This window comes from Leopardus geoffroyi, chromosome D2 (assembly GCF_018350155.1).
Source record: "Leopardus geoffroyi isolate Oge1 chromosome D2, O.geoffroyi_Oge1_pat1.0, whole genome shotgun sequence".
Classification (NCBI taxonomy): domain Eukaryota; kingdom Metazoa; phylum Chordata; class Mammalia; order Carnivora; family Felidae; genus Leopardus; species Leopardus geoffroyi.
In genome coordinates this window covers 13,185,426-13,206,818 of record NC_059334.1, presented here as the reverse complement: position 1 = coordinate 13,206,818, position 21,393 = coordinate 13,185,426, and the positions used below count along the sequence as shown (strand labels likewise).

Below are 21,393 nucleotides of genomic sequence, written 5' to 3'. Positions count from 1 at the left end.
TTTTAAATGTTTATTTACTTTTGAGAGAGAAAGAGACAGAGACAGAGCATGAATAGGGGAGGGGCAGAGAGAGGAAGACACAGAATCTGAAGCAGGCTCCAGGTTCTGAGCTGTCAGCACAGAGCTGGACGCGGGGCTCGGCCTCATGAACTACAAGATCATGACCTGAGCCAAAGTCGGACGCTCAACCAACAGAGCCACCCAGGCACCCCTATATTTGTTATATTTAAATGTTTGATCAAAGTTAAGGAATGAACTGTGTCTAGTGAAATTCATATTTTGAAGCCATCAACCCTAATACGACTATTTGGAGATAAGTCCTTCAGGGACCTAATTAAGGTTATATGAGGTCATAAGGGGGGGGGGGTCCCTAATCTGATAGGACTGGGTCTGTTTAAAAGAATAACAGACACCAGAAAGTTCTCTCTTCCCCTGAGCACAGAGGGAAGGCCATGTGAAGACACAATGCGAAGGCAGCTGTCTGCAAGTCAAGGACGGAGGCCTTACCAGACATCAACCCTACTGGCACCTTGATCTTGGACTTTGAACCTTCAGAACTGTGAGAAAATAAATTTCTGTTGTTTAAGCCACACAGCCTGTGGTATTGATTTGAGATACCATCTGGATCCTTTTCCAAATTCTCAGTACACTTGGATCTATTTAGGACTTCCGATTATGTTCTGTTGATCTATCTAATCATAAATCTTTAAGTGCTCTGATTTTAAAATAAATTCTAATACCTGGCAGGAAAATTCTACGTATGTTCCTCCTTGCACATATATACTTAAAAAATATTCCTGGATGCTCTCACCATTTATTCATCTAATTGAACTTTAGAATAGTTTTCAGTTTGCTTCCTCCAAAAACAGAAATAGAATTTTGATTAGATTTATGTTGAATTTATGTTAATTTACAGAGAACAGACATTTCTACAATATAGACGCTGCCTGTTCAAGAACAAGAACACTTTCCTTTAATCAAATTGTCTTACCTTCCTGTTTTCAAGTCTTATGCCCTTTTATGTTTTGAGTGTTTGTTAAAAATATATGTCTTACAGATTTACATATGGCATTCTCAAAATCAATTTCGCTAAGAGATAGTTTATTTTTATTTATTTTTTAAAGTTTATTTATTTTGAGAGAGAGAACAAGCAGGGGAGGGGCAGAGGGAGAGAGGGACAGAGGATCTGAAGAGGGCTCTATGCTGACCACAGAGAGCCTGACGTGGGGCTCAAACTCATGAACCACAAGATCACAACCTGAGCTGAAATTGGACACTTAACCTACGGAGCCACCCAGGTGCCCCAAGAGACAGTCTGAAAAGGTTCCTGAGGCTGACATTTATTTCATACTATGGCCACTTTATGGCCCTATGGTCAAAGAATGTGGTATAACCATTTTTACTTTTTAGAATGTAGTGGTGCTTAGAGAAAAGTGTTCTTAATGTTTTCTGGATAAAGACCTATACCCTATCATCTATCTGTCTACCTATCTATCAGATCAACCTAATTAATTTTATTATTAATATATGATTACCTCTCTTTTGTCTAATTGATCCGCCATGGACTAGGAAAGACACACTATACTCTTACACAACTTGTTCATCTTTCTTGACATTTCTTCAAATTTTGCTTTGCATATTTTTGATATAATTGGATCGTATGGTAAGACTATGTTTAGCTTTGTAAGCAACTGCCTTCTAAAGTGGCTGTCCTCTTTTGCATTACCATCCATATCCTTGTCAGCATTTGTTACTGTCATTTTTCTCAATTTTAGTCATTCTAATAGTTGTGTCATGGTATACCAATGTTATTTTAATTTGTCATTCTCTAGTGACACATGATATGGAGCATTTTTTCATATGCGCCTTTGCCATCTGTATATCTTCTTTGGCGAGGTGTGTGTTCAGATCTTTGGTCTTTTTTCTTTTTTTCAACGGGGTGGTTTGTTTTATCACTGTTGAGTTTTAAGAGGTCTTTGTATATTTTGAATACCAGTCCTTTATCAGATATGTGTTCTGCAAAGATTTTCTCCCAGTCTGTGGTTTGTCTTCTCATCCTTTCCACAGAGTCTTTGACAGAGAAGCTCTTAATTTGAATGATGTCCATCTCAGCAATTCTTTCTTTTGTGGATTTTGCTTTTGGTGTTATAGCTAGAAACGAATTGCCAGACCCAAGGTCATCTAGATTTTCTCCTGTGCTGTCCTTTAGAAGTTTTCTAGCTCTGCCTTTCAGTTTGGGTCTATGATTGATTTTGAGCTCATTTTTGTGAAAGGTGTAAGGTCTGTGTCTTGATTTAGTATTTTCCATGGGGTTGTCTAGTTATTCCAGCAGCATTTGTTGAAGAAACTATCCTTTCTCCATTGTATTGCTTTTGCCTTTTTAGAGATCAGTTGACTATATTTATGTGAGCCTGTTTCTGGCCTGTCTATTCAGTTTCACTGATCTATTTGTCTATTCTTTTGTTGATATCACATTGTCTTGATCACTGCAGCTTTATAGTAGGTCTTGAAATTGGGTAGTGTCAGCCTTCCATCTTTCTCTTCTCTCTGTCTCTTTTTAATGTTTATTTATTTATTTTGAGCAAGACAGATAGAGCATGAGTGGGGGAGGGGTAGAGAAAAAGGGAAACAGAGAATCCCAAGCAGGCTCTGTGCTGACAGCGGGGCTTGGACCCACAAACCACGAGATCATGACCTGAGCCGTAATTAAGAGTAAGATGCTCAGCCAACTGAGCCACCCAAGTGCCCCTCTTCTCTTTCAATATTGTGTTAGCTATTCTGTTTTATTATTATTATTATTTTTTAATTTAAAGTTTACTTATTTTTGAGAGAGAGAGAGCGAGCGAGCATGGGAGCAGGGGAGGGACAGAGAGAGAGAGAGACGGAGAGAGATAATCCCAAGTAGGCTCCATGCTGTCAGTGCAGAGCCCAACATGGGGCTTGAACTCCTGAACCTTGAGATCGTGACCTGAGCCAAAATCAAGAGTTGGACGCTCAACCAACTGAGCCACTCAGATGCCCCTCCATATAAACTTTAGAATCAGCTTATCAGTATCAAAAAGCCAACTTGCTGGGATTTTGACTGGGATTGTCTTGAATCTACAGATTAAGTTGGGAAGAACCAACATCTTAACAATATTGATCCTCCTATCTATGAACATGGAATATCTTCATTTATTTAGATTTTCTTTGATCTCTTTCATAGGTTTTACAGTTTTTCCTCATGTATATCTTGTACATATTGTAACCAGTGGTTACAAATGATTGACCTGAAATGGTGAAGGTGAGTGGATTAAACCTGAAGTGATAGCTGTAGACCCTGAAATCAATTGCGTCAAAGTCAATTGGGAGAAAAGTTGCGAGCGACGTGGCTGCTGATACAGGAAAGAGGGTGGGTCCTATTCCTGTTAGAGTTGGAGTTGTGACAGTTTCAAGTAATGCACAGCATAATAGCTCTGGAGAAATTTGGCCTATTGGAGCATAATAGCTCTGGAGAAATTTGGAGACAGTGGACTATTCAGCTGAAGCAGCTTAGTCTCCAATAACACTCAACTCAAGTGATATTAATGTAATAGAATCTAGTAAACGAAAGCCCATTGGTAACCTGGGCTTGAGAAGATGGTTTGTTTTCTAGGTAGAACTGTGTGGTCAAACTAACAGCAAGATTCTGTTAAACATTAGAATGCCCAAAGCACCATCTAATGAAAAATACACAACACGACTAGAATAACCTCGAAGGTTGGGAGTAGAGAAAAGAACAACCACAATGGGTGGGTGTAAGTTCTTCATCACATTATGTTTGCTTATGATCAACCTATGTTAGGGTCTAACTTTTATAATGAAAGGTAGTGTTGAAGTAAGTAGACTGTCAGGTCATTCCTATGGAAGAAGTTCACCCTCTGCCTCACTGGTGACGTTCACACTATAAGACATCTAGTATTCTTTTGGCTGCTGCTGTTGATGTTTATATAGTCTATGAACTGACATAGATGGGCAGAGATCTCTTTAATCATTTGGTACCTAATGGAGTAAAAATGTTTTCTGATGCCCAAATCTGAAGTCTATAAAGAGTAAAAATTGAAAAGAGTGACCCTATCACATTAATATCCAGCAGAATTCCAAGACTGAATATTGACCTAGAAACCATAACCTGGTAAAGACTTTGTATACCAGTGATGGATTCTTGTCTTTTTTAATGTTTATTTATCTTTGACAGAGAGAGAGAGAGAGAGAGAGAGAGAGCGAGCCAGGGAGGGACAGAGGGAGAAAGGGACAGAGGATCTGAAGCTGGCTCTGCACTGACAGCTGTTCTAAATAGATTAAATCCATCCTTCAGCGTGACCAATGCCTGCTATGACCCACGTAGTGTGTGGATTGCAAGGACAAGATACTCAGCCCCGGCTTGGATGAAATTTCTGACCCGGTGAGAATTTCCCTAGAAAATGTCTTATAGTCTTAATATATGTTATTATGCATAAATTAACAGAAACTGTGCACATCTGTATCTCCTTTAGTGAAACCCAATTGGATACAATGAAATAATTCTGCTAAAGAAAAGAAGCACAAATTTGCATTATATTTAACTTTCTGCCTAATTGAGAGTATCATTTTCTGTTGCCTAGGACATCAATGACCACTTGGCTACGTGGAGAATTCTTTGCAGAATTTGAGAATTTTTACATAATCTTAGGCTGCAATGAACGGAGATGCAATGCTGTTCAGACCGATATTTCTGCCGTTGGTAGGTAGGGCCCTATAGTTTAATAATAAGACTTGAGGTTCTGCGTTGGTATCCCCACTTCATCATATAACTGTGAGCCAAAGTTTTCTTGTCTGTGAAGTAGGGTGGAGTAGCACCAATATCTCAGGGGTGGGGTGAGGATTCAAGCACTTAATACATATGAAATTAGGGGTACTTGTCCTAAATGATCGCTTCCTCTGCCTGTACACTTAATGGGCTTTTTCTTTACTGTTGAGATTAAGTAACCTCAGCAGTATATGTGTCTATGGGCTTATTTTCTCCTATTATCGTCTTTCCCGGAACACGATGAGCTGTTTGCATCTGCAGATTCAAGTCTTCCTTTATTTAATGAAAGCTTTTTATTTATTTATTTATTTTTAAATGTTTTATTGTTTATTTTTGAGAGAGAGAGGCAGAGTGTGAGCAGGGAGGGGCAGACACACACACACACACACACACACACACACACACACACACACACAATCTGAAGTAGCTCCAGGCTCCGAGCTGACAGCACAGAGCCCGATGCGGGGCTTGAACTTACGAACCGTGAGATCATGACCTGAGCCGAAGTCGGACGCTCAACTGACTGAGCCACCCAGGCGCCCCTAATGAAACCTTTTTATATTCTACCCTTAAGAGTATTTTCTATGCCATTTGTTCTCTCTGCCAGGAACACCAGCATTCAAATCTTGGAATGTTCCTGTCAGTCTTTATTTGTATCACTCTCTCTCTAACTGCTTTTATCTGACTGTTCATCTTTTTCTTTTGCATTATGTAGGCGTTTCCTAAGCCTGTGCTCTGTGTCAATAATTTGGTTTTCTATAGTGTGTGTTACACTCTTTGCTGCGTTTAATGGTGTTCCCTCTCCCCTATCAACTTTTTTCCTTAGTTTTTCCACCTCCTCCTTTTCCAACTCATTCTTTTTTCTCTCCTTTGAGCTAGGGTTTCATAGATTCTATATTTGTTTTACATTTTTTGACTATAACACAGTTACCTAAAGTTTTCTTTGGTTTTCTGGAAGAAAACTTTTTCTTACATGAATACTTTATTGGTCCTTTATATGCCATAGCCTAGTTTGAGGTTTTCTGGCAGTATATTTACATAGGTCCATAAAACTTGTATGGAGCTATGTAAATATAGGTCCCTGAAAGACCCCGAATAGCCAAGGCAATCTTGAAGAAGAAGAACAAAGCTGGAGGTTTTTTGATACAGGGAGGAATCACAATCCCAGAGTTCAGGATATACTATAAAGCTGTAGTAATTAAAACAGTATGGTACTGGCACAAAGATAGACACACAGATCAGTAGAACAGAATAAAGAGCCCAGACATAAACCCACACTTGGGGCGCCTGGGGGACTCAGTCAATTAAACATCCGACTCCTGATTTCGGCTCACGTGGTGATATCATGGTTTGTGGGACCGAGCCCGACATTGGCCTCCACACTCACAGTGCAGAGCCTGCTGGGATTCTCTCTCTCTGTCCGTCCCTGCCTGTTCTCACTCTCTCTCTCTCATAATAAATAAATAAACTTAAAAAAATTAAAAACACAAACCCATGCTTATATAGTCAGCTAATCTATGACAAAGGAGGCAAGAACATACAGTGGAGAAAACACAGTTTCTTCAACAAATGGTGCCAGGAAATCTGGACAGCTACACGCAAAAGAATGAAACAGGTCACTTTGTTACAGCATACATAAAAATAACCTCAAAATGGATTAAAGCCCTAAATGTGAAAACGAAACCATAAAACTCCTGGAAGAAAACATTGGCAGTAATTTCTTTGGCATCAGCCATAGAAACATTGTTCGAGATAGGTCTTCTAAGGCAAGAGAAACAAAAAGCAAAATTAAACTAAAAGACACTCTACTAAATGGGAGAAGATATTTGCAAATGATTTATCTGATAAGGGATTAGTATCCAAAATATATAAAGAACTTGTACAACTCAACACCAAAAAACAAATAATCCAATTAAAAAATGGGCAGAGGACCTAACTAGACATTTCTCCAAAGAAGACATCCAGATGGCCAACCGACACATGAAAAGATGCTTAACATCACTCATCATCAGGGAAATGGGAATTAAAACCACAGTGAGGTGTCACACTTCACACCTGTGAGAGTGGCTAGAATCAAAGTGTTGGTGAGGATGTGGAGAAAAAAGAACCCTCACACACTGTTGGTGGGACTGCAAATTGCCGTAGCCACTGTGGAAAACGGTACAGAGGCTCCTCAAAAAGTTAAAAATAGAAATACCATATGATCCAGCAATTTCACCACTGGGTATTTACCCCAAGAAAACAAAACACTAATTTGAAAAGATATATGCACCCTTATACTTACAGCAGCATTATTTATAACAATCAAGATAGGGGCCATCGATAAGTGGATGAAGAAGATACGGTATTTACGTACAATGGAATATTACCCAGCCCCAAACACACACACACACACACACACACACACACACACACACACACACACACACAATGAAATTTTGCCATTTGCAACAACATCAATGGACCTTATTGATGGTATAATCAATAAGACCTTGATGGTATAATCAACAAGAAGGTAAGCACCACAACAGAAAATGTGCTCTTAAAGTGGAGCAGACAGCCACATGTAAAAAAATGAAACTGGACAGTTATTTCATAACATCCATAACAATTAACTCAAAATGGAGTAAATATTTGAACACGAGATTCAAAAAAAATTCTTTGGGGGCACCTGGCTGGCTCAGTCTGTAGAGCGTGTGACTCTTAATCTCGGGGTTGTAAATTCGACCCCACGTTGGGTGCAGAGATTACTTAGAAATGAAATACTTAGATCTCGCGGTTTGTGAGATTGAACCCCGCGTGGGTGCAGAGCCTGCTTGGGATTCTCTCTCTCCCTCTATCTCTGTCCCTTCCTCTCTCACTCACTCACTCTTTCTCTCAAAATAAATAACTTAAAAAAACAGAAATAAAATCTTCAAAAAATTTTGTTTGAAACAGAAATGTATTCCCAGAGTAGTGTGCAAAAGCATAAACTGAGGCTACTTGGAGGCTTCCCTCCCCTCCTCCACTGACTCCCTAGCTCTCTGAATGTGGCGGGGGCGGGGGGAGGGATGCAGATGAAGGGAATATGTAGCCATAATCAAAATGGTCTGGCTCAAAGAATGGTCTGGTGCTAGGAGAGTCTGGGGAACAGACTTCATTGCTGGTAAGATTTTAAACTGGTACCACTTTTCTTTTTATTTTTTAATGTTTATTTATTTATTTATTTTGAGAGACAGAGAGAGAACTTGAATGCAGGGTGGGGCAGAGAGAGAGAAAGAAGGAGCAGGGGAGGGGCAGGGAGAGGGGAGAGAGAGAGAGAGAGAGGGAGAGAGAGAGGGGGAGAATCCCACCCAAGCAGGCTCTGAGCTGTCAGCTTGGAGCCTGGCATGGGGCTCGATCCCATGAACCACGAGATCATGACCTGAGGTGAAATCAAGGGTTGGAAACTCAACCCACTGGGCCACTCAGGGGCTCCTAAACTGGTACCACTTTTCATGGGGAAATCTGATATGGATTCAAACACTTTAGAATAGAACATATCCTTTGACTGAGCAATTTCAGCCCATAGGAATTTATCCTAAAGAGACAATGAAACATGTGCAAATTTTATCTACCAGTGTGGTTGCTGCAGTGTTGTTTAAAAAGAAATACTGCAAAATTAGAAATAAGGGAGATATCCAAGGATAGGAGACCAGTTAAATAAATGATCGTACATCAGGTGAGGAAGAAAAGAGACAGTAAAAAATAACATTTTAGGAGAGTATTTACTGACCTGGATGTATCATCACAATATACTGTTTGGTGATAAACCAGGTTGCAAAAGGTAACAATGCAATTTTATAAAAAGAAAACTAGGCCAACAGGTAGATGGAAGAATATGGAAATGTAGTGGTTATAAATTATTCACATTTTCTTCCTTATACTTTTATCTTCCAAAACTCTCGCAAGTAAACGAATACCATTTTCATGAACAGTAAAATGCTGTTCTTTTCGAAGTAGGAACTACGGCCTCCCGCACAGGCCACTTACATCTACTTTCCCACAGTCTCGCTGATATGGAGAAGGACTGTCATCACCTGTCATGATATCCTCTCTCTTCTTCCATGTCAATAACCTCCCACACTAATCTACTCCTGCTGTCGTCTTTTGGACCGTTCATCAACCGACAACGTTCTCGCTGCCCTGTTTTTAGTCTACGGAACGCAAGTTGACATAAAACCCGTTGATCTGTCAGCAATCTGCACATCAAGCTTGTGTTGACAAAATTAATCTCAGTCTAATGACAGCCCCCTTAGGGATGGTGAGTACATCCCATCGCTCTTAAAATCATCTGCCACAGGCCTTAGGGCAAATAAGGGAGAGACAGACAGACAGACAGACAGACAATTGAGCATATTGTCACTCGGCAAGTCCGTCAGCTGTTTCCTCCTGGTCCCGTTGGAGAGTTAGGTTTGCTAAAGGGTGTCATCTACCTCCAGATCCCACCAAGTCACAGCCCCTGGCAATTCCTTCCCCGCCCCCGGGACCAGGGAAATCAAAGCACCCTCAGCAGTGCCCAGTGGAGACAGCTTCCACAAGCCTTCCTGGGAGCCTGTGACCCAGCCTGCTCAGGACCTCTGTATTTTCCCCATGGGACAACACCTTCTCCCCAGCTGCTCTCCTCTCGGGCTGACTGGCCAGCTCCAGAGACCACTTTCTCCACTTAAACCTTTTATGCTTTGCTCAGCTTGTATCTGCCACAACTGTTCGACAAATTCTCACTGTTTGGTGACCAATGTCATTTATGTACCTTCCTGGTAGAATTTTGTATAGCGTAAGCCTCTAACGGGTGAGCGAGAGACTGAGGCTATGGGGTATTCTTTTCCTTAGGACCAAAACAGTCTCCAGGATGTCATCTGTATGTGTTCTTTACTTCTTTTGTAGGATCCCGAGTATTATTTTCCAAGACTTTTGCTTTTTGGGAGGCAAAAAGCTACGCTGGATCTTCTGCGTTGAATCTTCTTTGCTCTTGTGATACGTGGGGAATATTAGTAGCTGATACAGGTTCTCAAAGACAGCACCCATGTTTGTTGAGAAATGCCCTGATGAGCTCCTAGGTCAGACAGAGAAGAATCCCATGGATGCTGGGAAGCAGGGCTGAGTTGGGGGAGGAACTCAATAAACATTAAATGAAGGTAGAGAGGGCGCTGAGGTGGTGGGGAGGGGGTCTCTGAACCCAACTGTGTGAGGGCCTGAGGTCCGGCTGTGGCCTTTATAAAGCGTCCCTCCTATGTCCCCTGCATCATTTAGGACAAAGCCGACACCCACACAAGTGCTCTTATGCAGGTGATGTTTTTAGGGGACAAACAGGACTTCAAGACCATAGTGGGTATTTTGGCTGCATTTTTCCGCCATGAACTGCCCAGACCTGAGTTCACGCTATTACTTTTTCTTACCTTTGCAACCCAAACAGCTGCTTAATGCAGTTACTTTCTCTCCTCTCCTCTATTCTCATGAACCGCGAGCGCGCCTTCCTCTCCTTCCACATAAGACACTCCCCCAAACACGGTAAAAACCACACAGCCCAGAGGTGGGCTCCATAGTTGCCTATGTACCTTGGCAGCCGTGTCCTTTCCTGCTTCGTGCCTGCCCGACACCTGCCCGAGCCCGCGCTGTCATCCGGTCGTCATCGGAGGCTTCCACCTGGGGGCCAGCTCTGTGGGATGGCAGTCGCAATGATTTCCTCCATGAAGCCTCCAGAGGTTTCCCTCCAGCGTGTTCTTTCCTCTCTCCAGGGCCCCATGAAAGGCACTGCCCAGTCACCTCTTCCGCGTTCTCCCCACACACTCAGCCTGTCCTTTCCTCCTTCACGTGGACCTGGAATTCCCGTCCCTTTCTGTATGAGTTCAGCGAATTCTATGACCTGCTCATCTGCTTCCCTGCGGCTTCCCTCTGTCATTTACCGTCCAGGCTCCCCTTTTCCTTCCCCCCTCCTGCAGTGACCTCTCGCCCATTCTAGAAAGGCCACGTCTTCTCCCTGGTGACTCTCTTCCTCTTTCCTCCCTCCTCAAAGCCCTTATCGAGGTCAGTTCGGAGTGTTCTTGATGGCTTCTCTTTCTCTCCAGATTCCGTTTTTATTGTCTGGCTAATTGATAACAATACGCACCTCATTTTGCCAGGACTTGCATTAACTAGATTTTTCCCCAAAGCCATGCTGTGTTCAGAAGCAAGGCGGGGTCTAGTTCTTAAAACCACGTGTGAAGGGGCGCCTGGGTGGCTCAGTCGGTTAGGTGAACGGCTTCAGCTCAGGTCATGATCTTGGTTTGTAAGTTCGAGCCCTGCATCGGGCTCTATGCTGACAGCTTAGAGCCCACTTTAGATCCTCTGTCCCCCCCCCGCCCCTCCCCTGCTTGTTCTTTGTCAAAAAATAAATAAACTTAAAAAAAAAACGGTTAAAAGGGTACATGTTATGTGTATCTTACTACATAAAAAAAATAAATGTTGGGGCACCTGGGTGGCTCCGTCAGTTGAGCATCCGACTTCGGCTCAGGTCATGATCTCACAGTCCATGGGTTCGAGCCCCGCGTTGGGCTCTGTGCTGACAGCTCAGAGCCTGGAGCCTGTTTCAGATTCTGTGTCTCCCTCTCTCTCTGCCCTTCCCCTGTTCATGCTCTGTCTCTCTGTCTCAAAAATAAATAAACGTTAAAAAAATTAAAAAAAAATAAATGTTGAAGGTTTTATGAGCAAGAAAACACACGTGGTTGCACAGCAGGGATGTGGTTCTTCGGGGCCACCTCTCCCCTCAGGAAGCCCTGCATCATCTCCTCAATGACACAACTCTGCCACCTCTGAAGCAAATCTGACGCGGCTGTCGGCGGCCACCCGCCTGGAGTTACCACAGAGTCTGAAGATGCCCTCCAGGAAGCCCCCTCCTGGGATCCGGGACCACATTTCCACAGCGTCGTCACCCCAGGAGCCGGACGACCTGCCCCCCTGAACGCCATCTAACAGACTCGACTTTGAGTTGGCTTATGGTTTCTCCTCATTCTTTCAGAGACTGAACATGGGTCTTCAGTGAGACCCTTCGTGGTGGGGACATCTGGTGACAGTCGCGAGTGAGGATCTGTTATTACAGAATTTGTCCTCCTTGCCGGGGTCGGACTCCCCGGCGTGGCCACCGTCCCGTTGCCCAAACCGGTGCCCGTGGTCTTTCCGGTCTCTGGCCACGGAGCTCTGCAGTTGGGTTATAACGTCTTGCTCCCTGGCGTCTCCTATTTCGACTGCCTGACTTCCGCACCCAATTCTTGGGTGTCTGCTGCTTCTCCTTTGCCTCCACCTTTGCTCTTTGCTCCACGCTGCACCTGCTTCTGCAGCTCCGGCTGCCCCCTGGCCTCTGACGACCGCCTCTGCTGCTGACAGGTCACTTTACCTCCCGGCCCAGGCTTCCCACTCACTCGTCTGTGTGATCCGCGCCTGTGGACCCGGCACATCCGAGCTGCCCAAAGCGGCCTTCCCCGGCACAACCCGCAGCTCTCTGCCAAGTGCGGCTGCTGGAAATGAGCGCCGGTTAGCTCCCTTCTCGGGTATCCCCTCAGAACCAGCTCCCAGCCCCGCAAAGGCCTCTCTGAGTGATAGGACGGGGACATCATTCTGCTCGTGTTTGTATCCCCGCACCACGCCTCGTGCAGAGCAGGTATTCAGGCACGTTTATCAGAAGAGCGAGGCTCACCAACACCCCCCCCTCCTCTCAGCAAATGTCTGTCCCTGCGGAGCACTCACTGTCTGCGGTGCTCATTGTCACATCCATCTCTACACTGGCGGGGCTCTCCCTCCTTTATGGTGGTTTGTTTTCTCGCTCCCTCCTCTAGCCTAGACTTTAAGGGGTGATGCCTCATCTGTAGCTGGTACAAGAATGTGCACGGCGGGGCGCCTGGGTGGCTCAGTAGGTTGAGCGTCTGACTTTGGCTCAGGTCACGATCTCATGCTTCACGAGCTCGAGCCCCGCGTCGGGCTCTGTGCTGACAGCCCAGAGCCTGGAGCCTGCTTCCGATTCTGTGTCTCCCTCTCTCTCTGCCCCTCCCTCACCTCTCCCCCACTCGCACTCTGTCTTTCAAAAATAAATAAACGTTTAAAAAAAAAAGAATGTGCAAGGTGGCCCATAATACTGGTCCACTTATGCCAATTTGCATCACGCTGGACTCCCTCCCCGTGTCTTCTATCGTTACGTCACTTTCTGTGCACGCCACTGCCTCCTTGGATAGCTCGAACCCCAAGGCCCCAGGGGAGGGAATAATTGTCGCGATGGAGGCAGGAGCTGGTGCTAGCTGGCCATAACTGCAGCGTGAGGTGGGGGGAGGGGGTCTTGGTGATCGGAACCTTGGGGACGGACTGTCTGCTCTGCCAGCGGAAGGCTTTAGGAGTCACCCGTTGCCCCCTTGCAACCTGTCTTCTTTGAATCCCAGATGCCTGGGCGAGACCCCTGAGTCCAGGTGCCCAAGGCCGCTGGACTTGAGCCTCCTAGTGTCAGACTCCTGGCGGGGTTCCAGCTCTATCACAGTCAACGGACCCGAATGCTATTTCAGAGCGACGTGCTCTGCCCGGCCTCCTGCAAACCTAAGTGACATCTGGAGAATAGGTGGCTTCATCCTGCTCCAGCTCTCCCAGCACGAACAGACCTACGCTGAGCAGCGAAATGAACATGGTAGGAGGCGACTGGCACCTTCCCTCACTTTCCCCAAAGGAACATTTGACAAACACGATGCACGGTTCAGTGCTCCACTCTCAACAGCGCCCCTGTCAAAACACCCGACGCTGCCTAACCTCGAAGTCACTGGATCAGGCAGGAGAACTCTGATTGATGTCACCGTTAAACTCTCTCGCTTATTGGCATGACAACAGGGCTAAATAGAGCTGAGACGAATATGAGTCTATTTTTGGCCATTCCTTACGGAATTCATGCACACTGTGTATTCTGCATCATTTGGATCCTTGAGCACACTTGGAACTCTGAGGCAAACACTCATTTGTAAATGTTACAGCTGCCAAGGCCGGCTGGCCGCTCTGCTGGGTAGCGTGTTAACTCTCGCAAGGAAATGGGAGGACCGTTCCGAGCTGGGTTTGGGGCAGGGGGTGAGGTCGGCTCGGGCGTGCTCACCTTCACCCTGTCCATACAGGCTTCCATCTTAAGCTGCTCGACGGCCTTCCGCGCTTGGGAGATGCTAGTGGTACTGTTATTCGACATGCCTTCTTTCCTTCTCTGCCCCTGAAACGAGCAAAGTCAGAGGGTTGGAAGTGCGGCTTTTCCCCAAGATCAGGCGGAGCCCTCGCTCTTCTCCCCGCTCCCACCACCCACAGCGTCTCTGTCCACGCCAGGGAGCATCTGTGAGTAAACCCTCCCGGGGACAAGCGGAAGAAATGCTTCACGAGGGGGATGGGAGCAAGACCTTATGCTTTTGCCTGGGGAGACTTTCTCAGCCGTGAGTAGAGGGAGTGGAAGATGCTAGATGGTCCCAGCGTTAATCCCCTGACTTTTGTGTGGTACTTTGTTAGCAGTAAATTGTTTCCCTACACATTTGTCCGTTCATTCCCCTAGCAGCCCTGAAGGCTGGCAAAACATATTAAGTTTGGTTTTGTTGAGTCAGGAAAGTGCAAAACTCAGAGAAATTAAGCCAATAGCTAAAGGTCTCACAGCCAAACTTTGTGGATCCAGAACCCAAACTCAAAGCTTTGAAGCCTAGGTAAGGGGTCTTTCTACAGCTCTGAGTACAAGTTTCCCCTGAATACAATCGCTTTATTAGTAATGTTAACTTGCCCTCATTCGAAAATTTTTACAGACTTTATGCTGGGAGTTTTTATTTATTTATTTTAATTTTTAAAAATGTTTATTTATTTTTGAGAGAGAGAGCACACACATGCAGGCGAGGGATGGAGGAGGGGCAGTGAGAGAGGGGGACAGAGGATCGGAAGCAGGCTCCACCCTGAGAGTTAAGAGCCCGATGCGGGGCTCAGACTCATGAACCAGGAGATCATGACCTGAGCCAAAGTTGGGCGCTCAACTGACTGAGACACCCAGGCGCCCGAGTTTGTTTTTAAACAATCACAGACACACACACACACACACACACACACACACACACACACACACACCCTATCCCAAGCAGAGATCTGTATTTGTAGAAGAAGAAAGAAATTCTCCCTGATCTGACATGTAAGGATGCCACATGACTAAGAAAACACTGGAACGCGAACTGTTCCACAAGAAAGCACAGACTTCTACACAGGTGCCTACAATTCCAGTTGCCCCATCTAATGAGAGACCATTGGAAGGGGCCTGATCATTCAACCTCAGAGCTGCAGGTGGGTTGCACAGGTGACAGTGGCTTCCAAAGGCACATAGTGAGGGTTGAGGAGACCCGGCCAGTATCTTGGTGTATAGGCCACGCTCTGTGGGTTTTCCACATACGTGCTAACTCTGTGGTTCACGTGAGGCACGGCGGCAGCTTCATTTGTCCACAGGCAGTGTTTTGAAAAATAAAGGTTTCTTGTTTTTTTTATGTTTATTTTGAGAGAGAGACAGACAGACAGAGACTGAGAGACAGAGAGACAGAGAACGAGAGAGAGAATGAGTGGAGGAGGGATGGAGAGGGGGAGACAGAGAATTCCAAGCAGGCTCCATGATGTAAGCGCAAGCCCAGCTCGGGGCTCGATCTCATGAACTGTGAGATTATGACCTGAGCTGGAATCAAGAGTCAGATGCTTAGCCGACTGAGCCACTCAGGTACCCCCAGAAGTTTCTTGTTATAAGATATAGATCAGTCACCTAAATTAGAGTTTAACAGGTAGGTGTTCCTGTCTTGGTTGGGAACTTCTACTCAACAAGAAGAGAACGAGAATAACGAATAGTTGGGGCTTGGAAACCCAGGGGGACAGCCACCTAAACCCTGCTATGTAGAGATGCGCTTATGTGTTCTGCATGTGTGTTCAGGTCTGTGTGTGTCCCTGTGTGTGCCCACAGGCCTGTGGTACGTGCCCTGTGCCAGTCCATGTGTGTGTAGCTGTTCCTCTGTGGGTGTGAGTGTTGATGTATATCAGCGTTCCTGTGTATCCACACAAAAGGAAGAACAGTCTGGTTCTCAACCTTCCCCGGCCTGATGCAAGGAAAAAAGGACCCACAAATCATTGCTCTCAGATCCTGATCCTCTCTTCCCATTCCAGAATTCATCCTTCTCTTTCCTCATATTTGATCTTGGGATTTTAGAAGTTGGGGAAGGCACCGAAGCAGGGCACAGGGATGGCTGAGTAGAAGGAAGCCGAGGCCAGGGTCGGCGGGAGTGAAGATGGAAGGCACGGGGGAAGGGCCAACCAAGGAGGAGGAGAGGGGCTCTGCATGGGTGTGTGTGGGTGGGTGTGAGTGTGTTTAAGTGAGAGCAGGTGTCCCTGTATAGGAACTGTTACTAGCAGAATCAGAGCCTCGTCAGACCCCAGAGCGGCCATCTCCCTCCCTCTGGCCCCTGACTGGCTGCATTTAGAACACCCGAATCCCACCCCGCTATTTTCTCATTCTTCCTCCGTTAACAAAGAGGGGCACATTTTCAACTACTCCACTCTGCAACACAGAGGAGAACTCTGGCTGAATGCTTAATATTCAGAAAGATCCCAATGAGCTGTGTTTGGCTTCTTGTGTCCTGGAGATAAAACAGGCTGGTGGGGTGGGGGCTCCAGAACCTGAGACACATGGGCTCTTAACCCCGCCTCGTCCTCCACCTCCTTGGTGGCCTCTCCTGTGTCCCCTCCAGACCATGTCTGTCCACAGCCCCAGTGTCACCTTCTCACCACAACCTCTGAGCCTTCCTTGCTCACCCTTTTCCTCCCTCTCAGCCTCAAAGTGCTATGTCCTTCCATGGCTGCCTCCTCGGTGACAGCCTTCCCTAGTGTCACCCAGAGCCACAGTCAGCCTAGTGGACAACCCAACTCATGGTCCCTCTCTCCCAAGACTTGTCATCTTTCCTTTGTCTTTCCCATCATGTCAATCCAACACCCTCCCCACTCCACTCACACTAAGGGGCTGCAAGGTGCTTCCGTGGAAGCCCCCCATGTGCTGGGACTGGTGCCATCACACACAGTCAGCCTCAGTGGGTCCTCAAAGCTGCCCGCCATCTCACTCCCATTCCCGGTTACCCCGTGTTCACTTCCCTTGTGGAGGCATGAGAGGAGATACCCCCTCTCTCGCTGCCTTGACCGGGTCTTGCCATACTGGCCACTGGGGACGGACCCAGGGCAAAGTCAGGAGACTCGCAGGAGTCTCCTGGGTCATCTGGCACTTGTGGCTGGAAGCCCGGCCTCATCCAAGGCTGACACTGCACGTGTGGTGGGCCCGTCTCTCCTCAGGGTCTGCCCTGTCACTCGCCCTCTTTCTCCTGTAACGTTGGTGTCTCTGGGTGCCCTCTCCTCAGCATATACAAATAGTCTTTTTCAACACATGAAAACAAATAGCCAACAACGAAATGGAGATCCCTTGCTCTCCCCAGTTTCCGCTCCCGCTCAAGAAAGAAGAGGAGGAATAACTACAGCTGCCCGTAACAGGGCCCCCCTCCACAACTAAGAGTGGAGATGCAGAAAATAAGGGCAGAAGGCACTCTTCCTGGGACACAGGATGACAAGCCTGCTCCACTTCACCTCCTCTGCCCTGCTGCCCCCTGGCCCTGTCGGACCCCCTTAGAGGACGTTGCTCTTATTGCCATCAGTGACCCGTACTCTTTCATGTCTGTTCGTGCTCTCTCTCCGAGTGGCCGGTAAGCTTTCTCCCAGCACACGTACCCAGGACCTGGACTGTGACCGACCCCCGGTCTAGACAGCTGTATTTCACAACCTCCCGAGGGGATTCTGGGCATGGGCCACAGGGGGAGAACCATGGCTGGCTTTAAAGCTGCTGCTCCGTCGCTCCTCGGCGTCCACCAAATCATCTTGTGAGGTGTTCCATGCACCTTCGGGACTCTCTGAATCAGCCCTTTAACAAATTTAAGAGGGGCCTGGGTGGCTCAGCCCGTTAAGCATCTGACTCTTGATTTAGCATCAGGTCATGATCTCACAGTTTGTGAGTTTGAGCCCCGCGTTGGGTTCTGTGCTGACAGCATGGAGTCTGCTTGGGATTCTCTCTCTCTCTCTCTCTCTCTCTCTCTCTGCCCCTCCTAGACTCATGGGCACACACATTCTCACTCGAAATAAATAATCTTATAAAAATTTAATGGATGTATGAATCCCTGGGGAGCTTGATAAAACACAGATTTTGATGGAGTGAGTTGGGGTACGGTCCAATAGTCTGCATTTCTTTTTTTTTTAGAGAGAGAGAAAGAAAGCGTGAGTGGGGGAGGGCCAGAGGGAGAGAGAGAGACTCCCAAGCAGGCTTCATGCTCAATGGGATCATGACCTGAGCCCAAATCAAGAGTCAGATGCTCAACAGACTGAGCCGCCCAGGCGCCCCCAAGAATCTGCATTTCTAACAAGCTTTCAGCTGCGGCTGATCCGCGGACCACATCTTGAGTAGCAAGTAACATTTGAATTGCTCAATGTTAACACTGGAACATAGAGGTCCAGGTCCGATCCCCTCCCTTCTCAAATGAGGAAACCTATTCAGGAAGGTTCGATAACCTAATTGTGTGGAACTCCTAGTGAAAGTGGGAGGAAGCATCTCCCTAGTGTGGCTCCCAGCTTGTCCCCTCTCCGGGGCCTAGTGTGGCATCTGGGGCAGGAACAGGGTTTCCCTCTTGCCACCTGGTCTCTCCTACTCTCCCAGCACAGACTCACCCCTCGAGTGATCCTGAACTTTGCCTAACTTAGGACTGAGATGGCCGTGGGGCCTCTTCCGTGGTCATCTCGTCATCCAGTGATCCTCCCTTCTCCCCCAACAGGGGGCCCATCCACTCACATGGGGGAGGACGTGAGGGGGTGGCTTCATAAGGGCCCTACATCTGCTACGGAAGGGGGCAGGGGGACAGGATGGTGACAGCTGCTGGGAGAAAGTGATGTGTGAGGACCGGGCCACACACGGAGATCCTGACAGCCCAGCCTCACCCAGGCCCACACGCACACTGCAGGCAAAGACACCCGCTCTCCAGAGGGAACCCGCTCCTGGACACGACACACCATTTCCTTACCTGCTGAGAGGCGCAGTGACAGGCCTGGGCAGGTGGCAGCAGAGGCTGACAGTTGTCGGAGGAGAGGCTGATGCGCGGCTCCTGCTTTGAGGCTCACCTGGGGACGCAACCAGAGATGGGTCGACAGGTGTGGCAGAAGCCGGCTGTCCCCCAACCGCCCGGCCCCCAGGGCCCTCTGCTCCTGCTTTGCCGCTGTCTCTGCAGCCCGCGGAGTCTCCTTATCAGATCACACGGGAGACGGTGAGCTACGGGCAGGAAGGGAAGCCCCGGTCGCACACAGCGGAGCGGGAACACCTGGGGGCCACGGGCTGGCCCGGCTCTCCCTTCCCGGCCTGCCGGTCACCCCCAGCCCCACGCGTCGACCCGCTTCTAGCCAACCTCTGCCCAACGGAAACAGTTTAGATGCCTTTTCTTATTATAAAGAGCTAGGCCAATTGGAGGAAAATGTGAAGACAGAGAAAATTACAGCAAAGAAAAAAACCAATTATAGTGCCTCTTCCCATTAACATTATCCCTACGCATATTAGAATAACCTGGTTCCAACCAAAAGACATCTAGCACAGCAGAGATGACTCAATCAGGTGGCTTTAAAAGTCTCTTCAATGCCAGGGACTCTCTGTGGAGAGATGCCTGGCTTGTTGCCTCCCTTCCCTGGGACAACGGGCTCGTCCCCCAGGGGTTTTGTGACCACCCCACCCTACAGCATCCACGTCCCGGGGATCCCCGTGAACCTGCAGCAAAATAAAGGCCGGCCAGGAATGGGCTGGACTTGGGGGAAGGATGGGTGAAGTCGTGCCCAGTGCATTTTCCCCAGTCCAGGGCTGAGGGTGGATCAGTTCCCACGGTGTTCCCCTCACCCCCACCATCTTCCAAAGGGAGACAGACAGACAGACAAAGCCCTAGAGAGGAGGCCTGCTGTCCTGCAGGGTCAGAGTGTCAAGCCTGCTCCCTAGGTAAGTGGCTTTGCAATTTTTTTTAAGTTTATTTATTTTGAAAGGGGGGGAGTGAGCCGGGAAGGGGCAGAGAGAGAGAGAATCCCAAACAGGCTCTGCATCATCAGCACAGAGCCCCACGTGGGGCTTGAACTCACGAACCATGAGATCATGACTGAGCTGAAATCAAGAGTTGGGCGCTGAACTGACTGAGCCATCCATGCGCCCCTAGGCAAGTGACTTTAAAGCTGGGCTCCAGGGGTCCTCCCTGCCCACCTTCTGGACAGACAGGAAACCCCTGGGCTGAGCCACCCAGGCGCCCCAACGCCTCGATTTTTTTTTAGTGTTTATTTTTGAGAAAGAGAGAGAGCAAGAGAGAGACTGGGGGGAGGGAGAGATGGGGACAGAGGATCCAAAAGATCATGACCAGAGCCAACGTCGGACGCTTAACAGACTGAGCCACCCAGGCTCCCTCCCCTGTGCAGCAAATTCTCTGGACTGGTTCCATGAAAAAGGGTTCCCTGGCCACAGACGTTTGAGAAATGGCCATTATTTCACTCGTGCCTTTGGAGGGCCGTGCTGCACACTGGCACATAAAGACTCTGAGGAGTCCTGCGGTGAAGAAACCTGTTGCCCGAAACCCGCCATTCCCCAAAGGACTGATTCAGGAACACCCGGGTTTTGTTTTTGTTTGGAACGAACAATGCATCTCACGCTTTGTCATCACACACGGGGGGTGAAGGGACCCAGTGAGCCAGCTGGCTGCACTGGCCCTGGCTGCCCAGGGGGCTGAAGGGACGGATAACGGCAGCGCACCTGCGCGCCATTCTCCGTGCACCTGCTGTTCTCCAGCCCACCGTGGGTAGGTCTGCCTCTCTCGGCGGTCCCTGCACTGGCAGAATCAGAAGCACCCGGGAACTCAGTACCGCCGAGGCCCGGCTCTGTTCCACTCCCATGACCCTGGGCCCCGGTGCTCTTTCTGGGCTCTCCAGGGGATTCCGACACCTCAAGTCCCCAAACCACTGCCCAAGTCCATTGGTTCCGAGGCTTTGCTGTGCATGTCAATCACCTGGCGCCTTAAAAGATGAGATGCCGCGGTCACACCCCAGACCACTAAGCCACACTGACTTTCGAGGTAACTCCGGGGTGCAAGCCGCATCTGAAAAGACACAGCGCTAGTCTGCATCTAAGCTGGTGCTTGTCCTACTCCTGTCATGTGATGCACGCAGATCTCAGACTCTCATGGACAGAGCCAGGTGGGTCCGGGAAGGGGACAGACCCACAATCTCAGGGCCCACCCAGACCTTTGGAATTACAGCCGCATTTTCACCGGAGCGATTCATGTGCAAAATAGAGCTGGAGATGTTCTGTGCCAGGGCTGGGGTGGCGGGGGTGGGGGCAGTGCCACTTTATGCAGGGAGTCTGAGCCCAAGGTGAAGAGACTTTACTGAAGACACAGGCGTCCGTAGGTGGGGGATGCTAGAGTCACTCTTCTCCTGACCCTCCCGTTATTATTCACGGTCCCATCCAGCCTTTTGGG

General features: G+C 47.9%; 1 protein-coding gene across 4 annotated transcripts in view; it reads right to left on the bottom strand.

Annotated features, from left to right (window-relative positions):
• The window catches only part of GNG4 (G protein subunit gamma 4), a 71,084-nt gene that overhangs the window by 13,106 nt on the left and 36,585 nt on the right, over window positions 1-21,393 (bottom strand). For 2 of the 4 annotated variants that reach the window (XM_045437288.1, XM_045437284.1), the window contains exons 2-4: window positions 18,922-19,018; window positions 15,798-15,915; window positions 13,923-14,030 (exon numbers count right to left, since the gene is read on the bottom strand). In XM_045437288.1, the coding sequence (XP_045293244.1) occupies window positions 13,923-14,030; window positions 15,798-15,812 (123 nt within the window). In that variant the 5' untranslated portion in view covers window positions 15,813-15,915; window positions 18,922-19,018. The remainder of the gene's footprint in view (window positions 1-13,922; window positions 14,031-15,797; window positions 15,916-18,921; window positions 19,019-21,393) is intronic. The other 2 variants (XM_045437287.1, XM_045437285.1) reach the window with 1 other exon arrangement.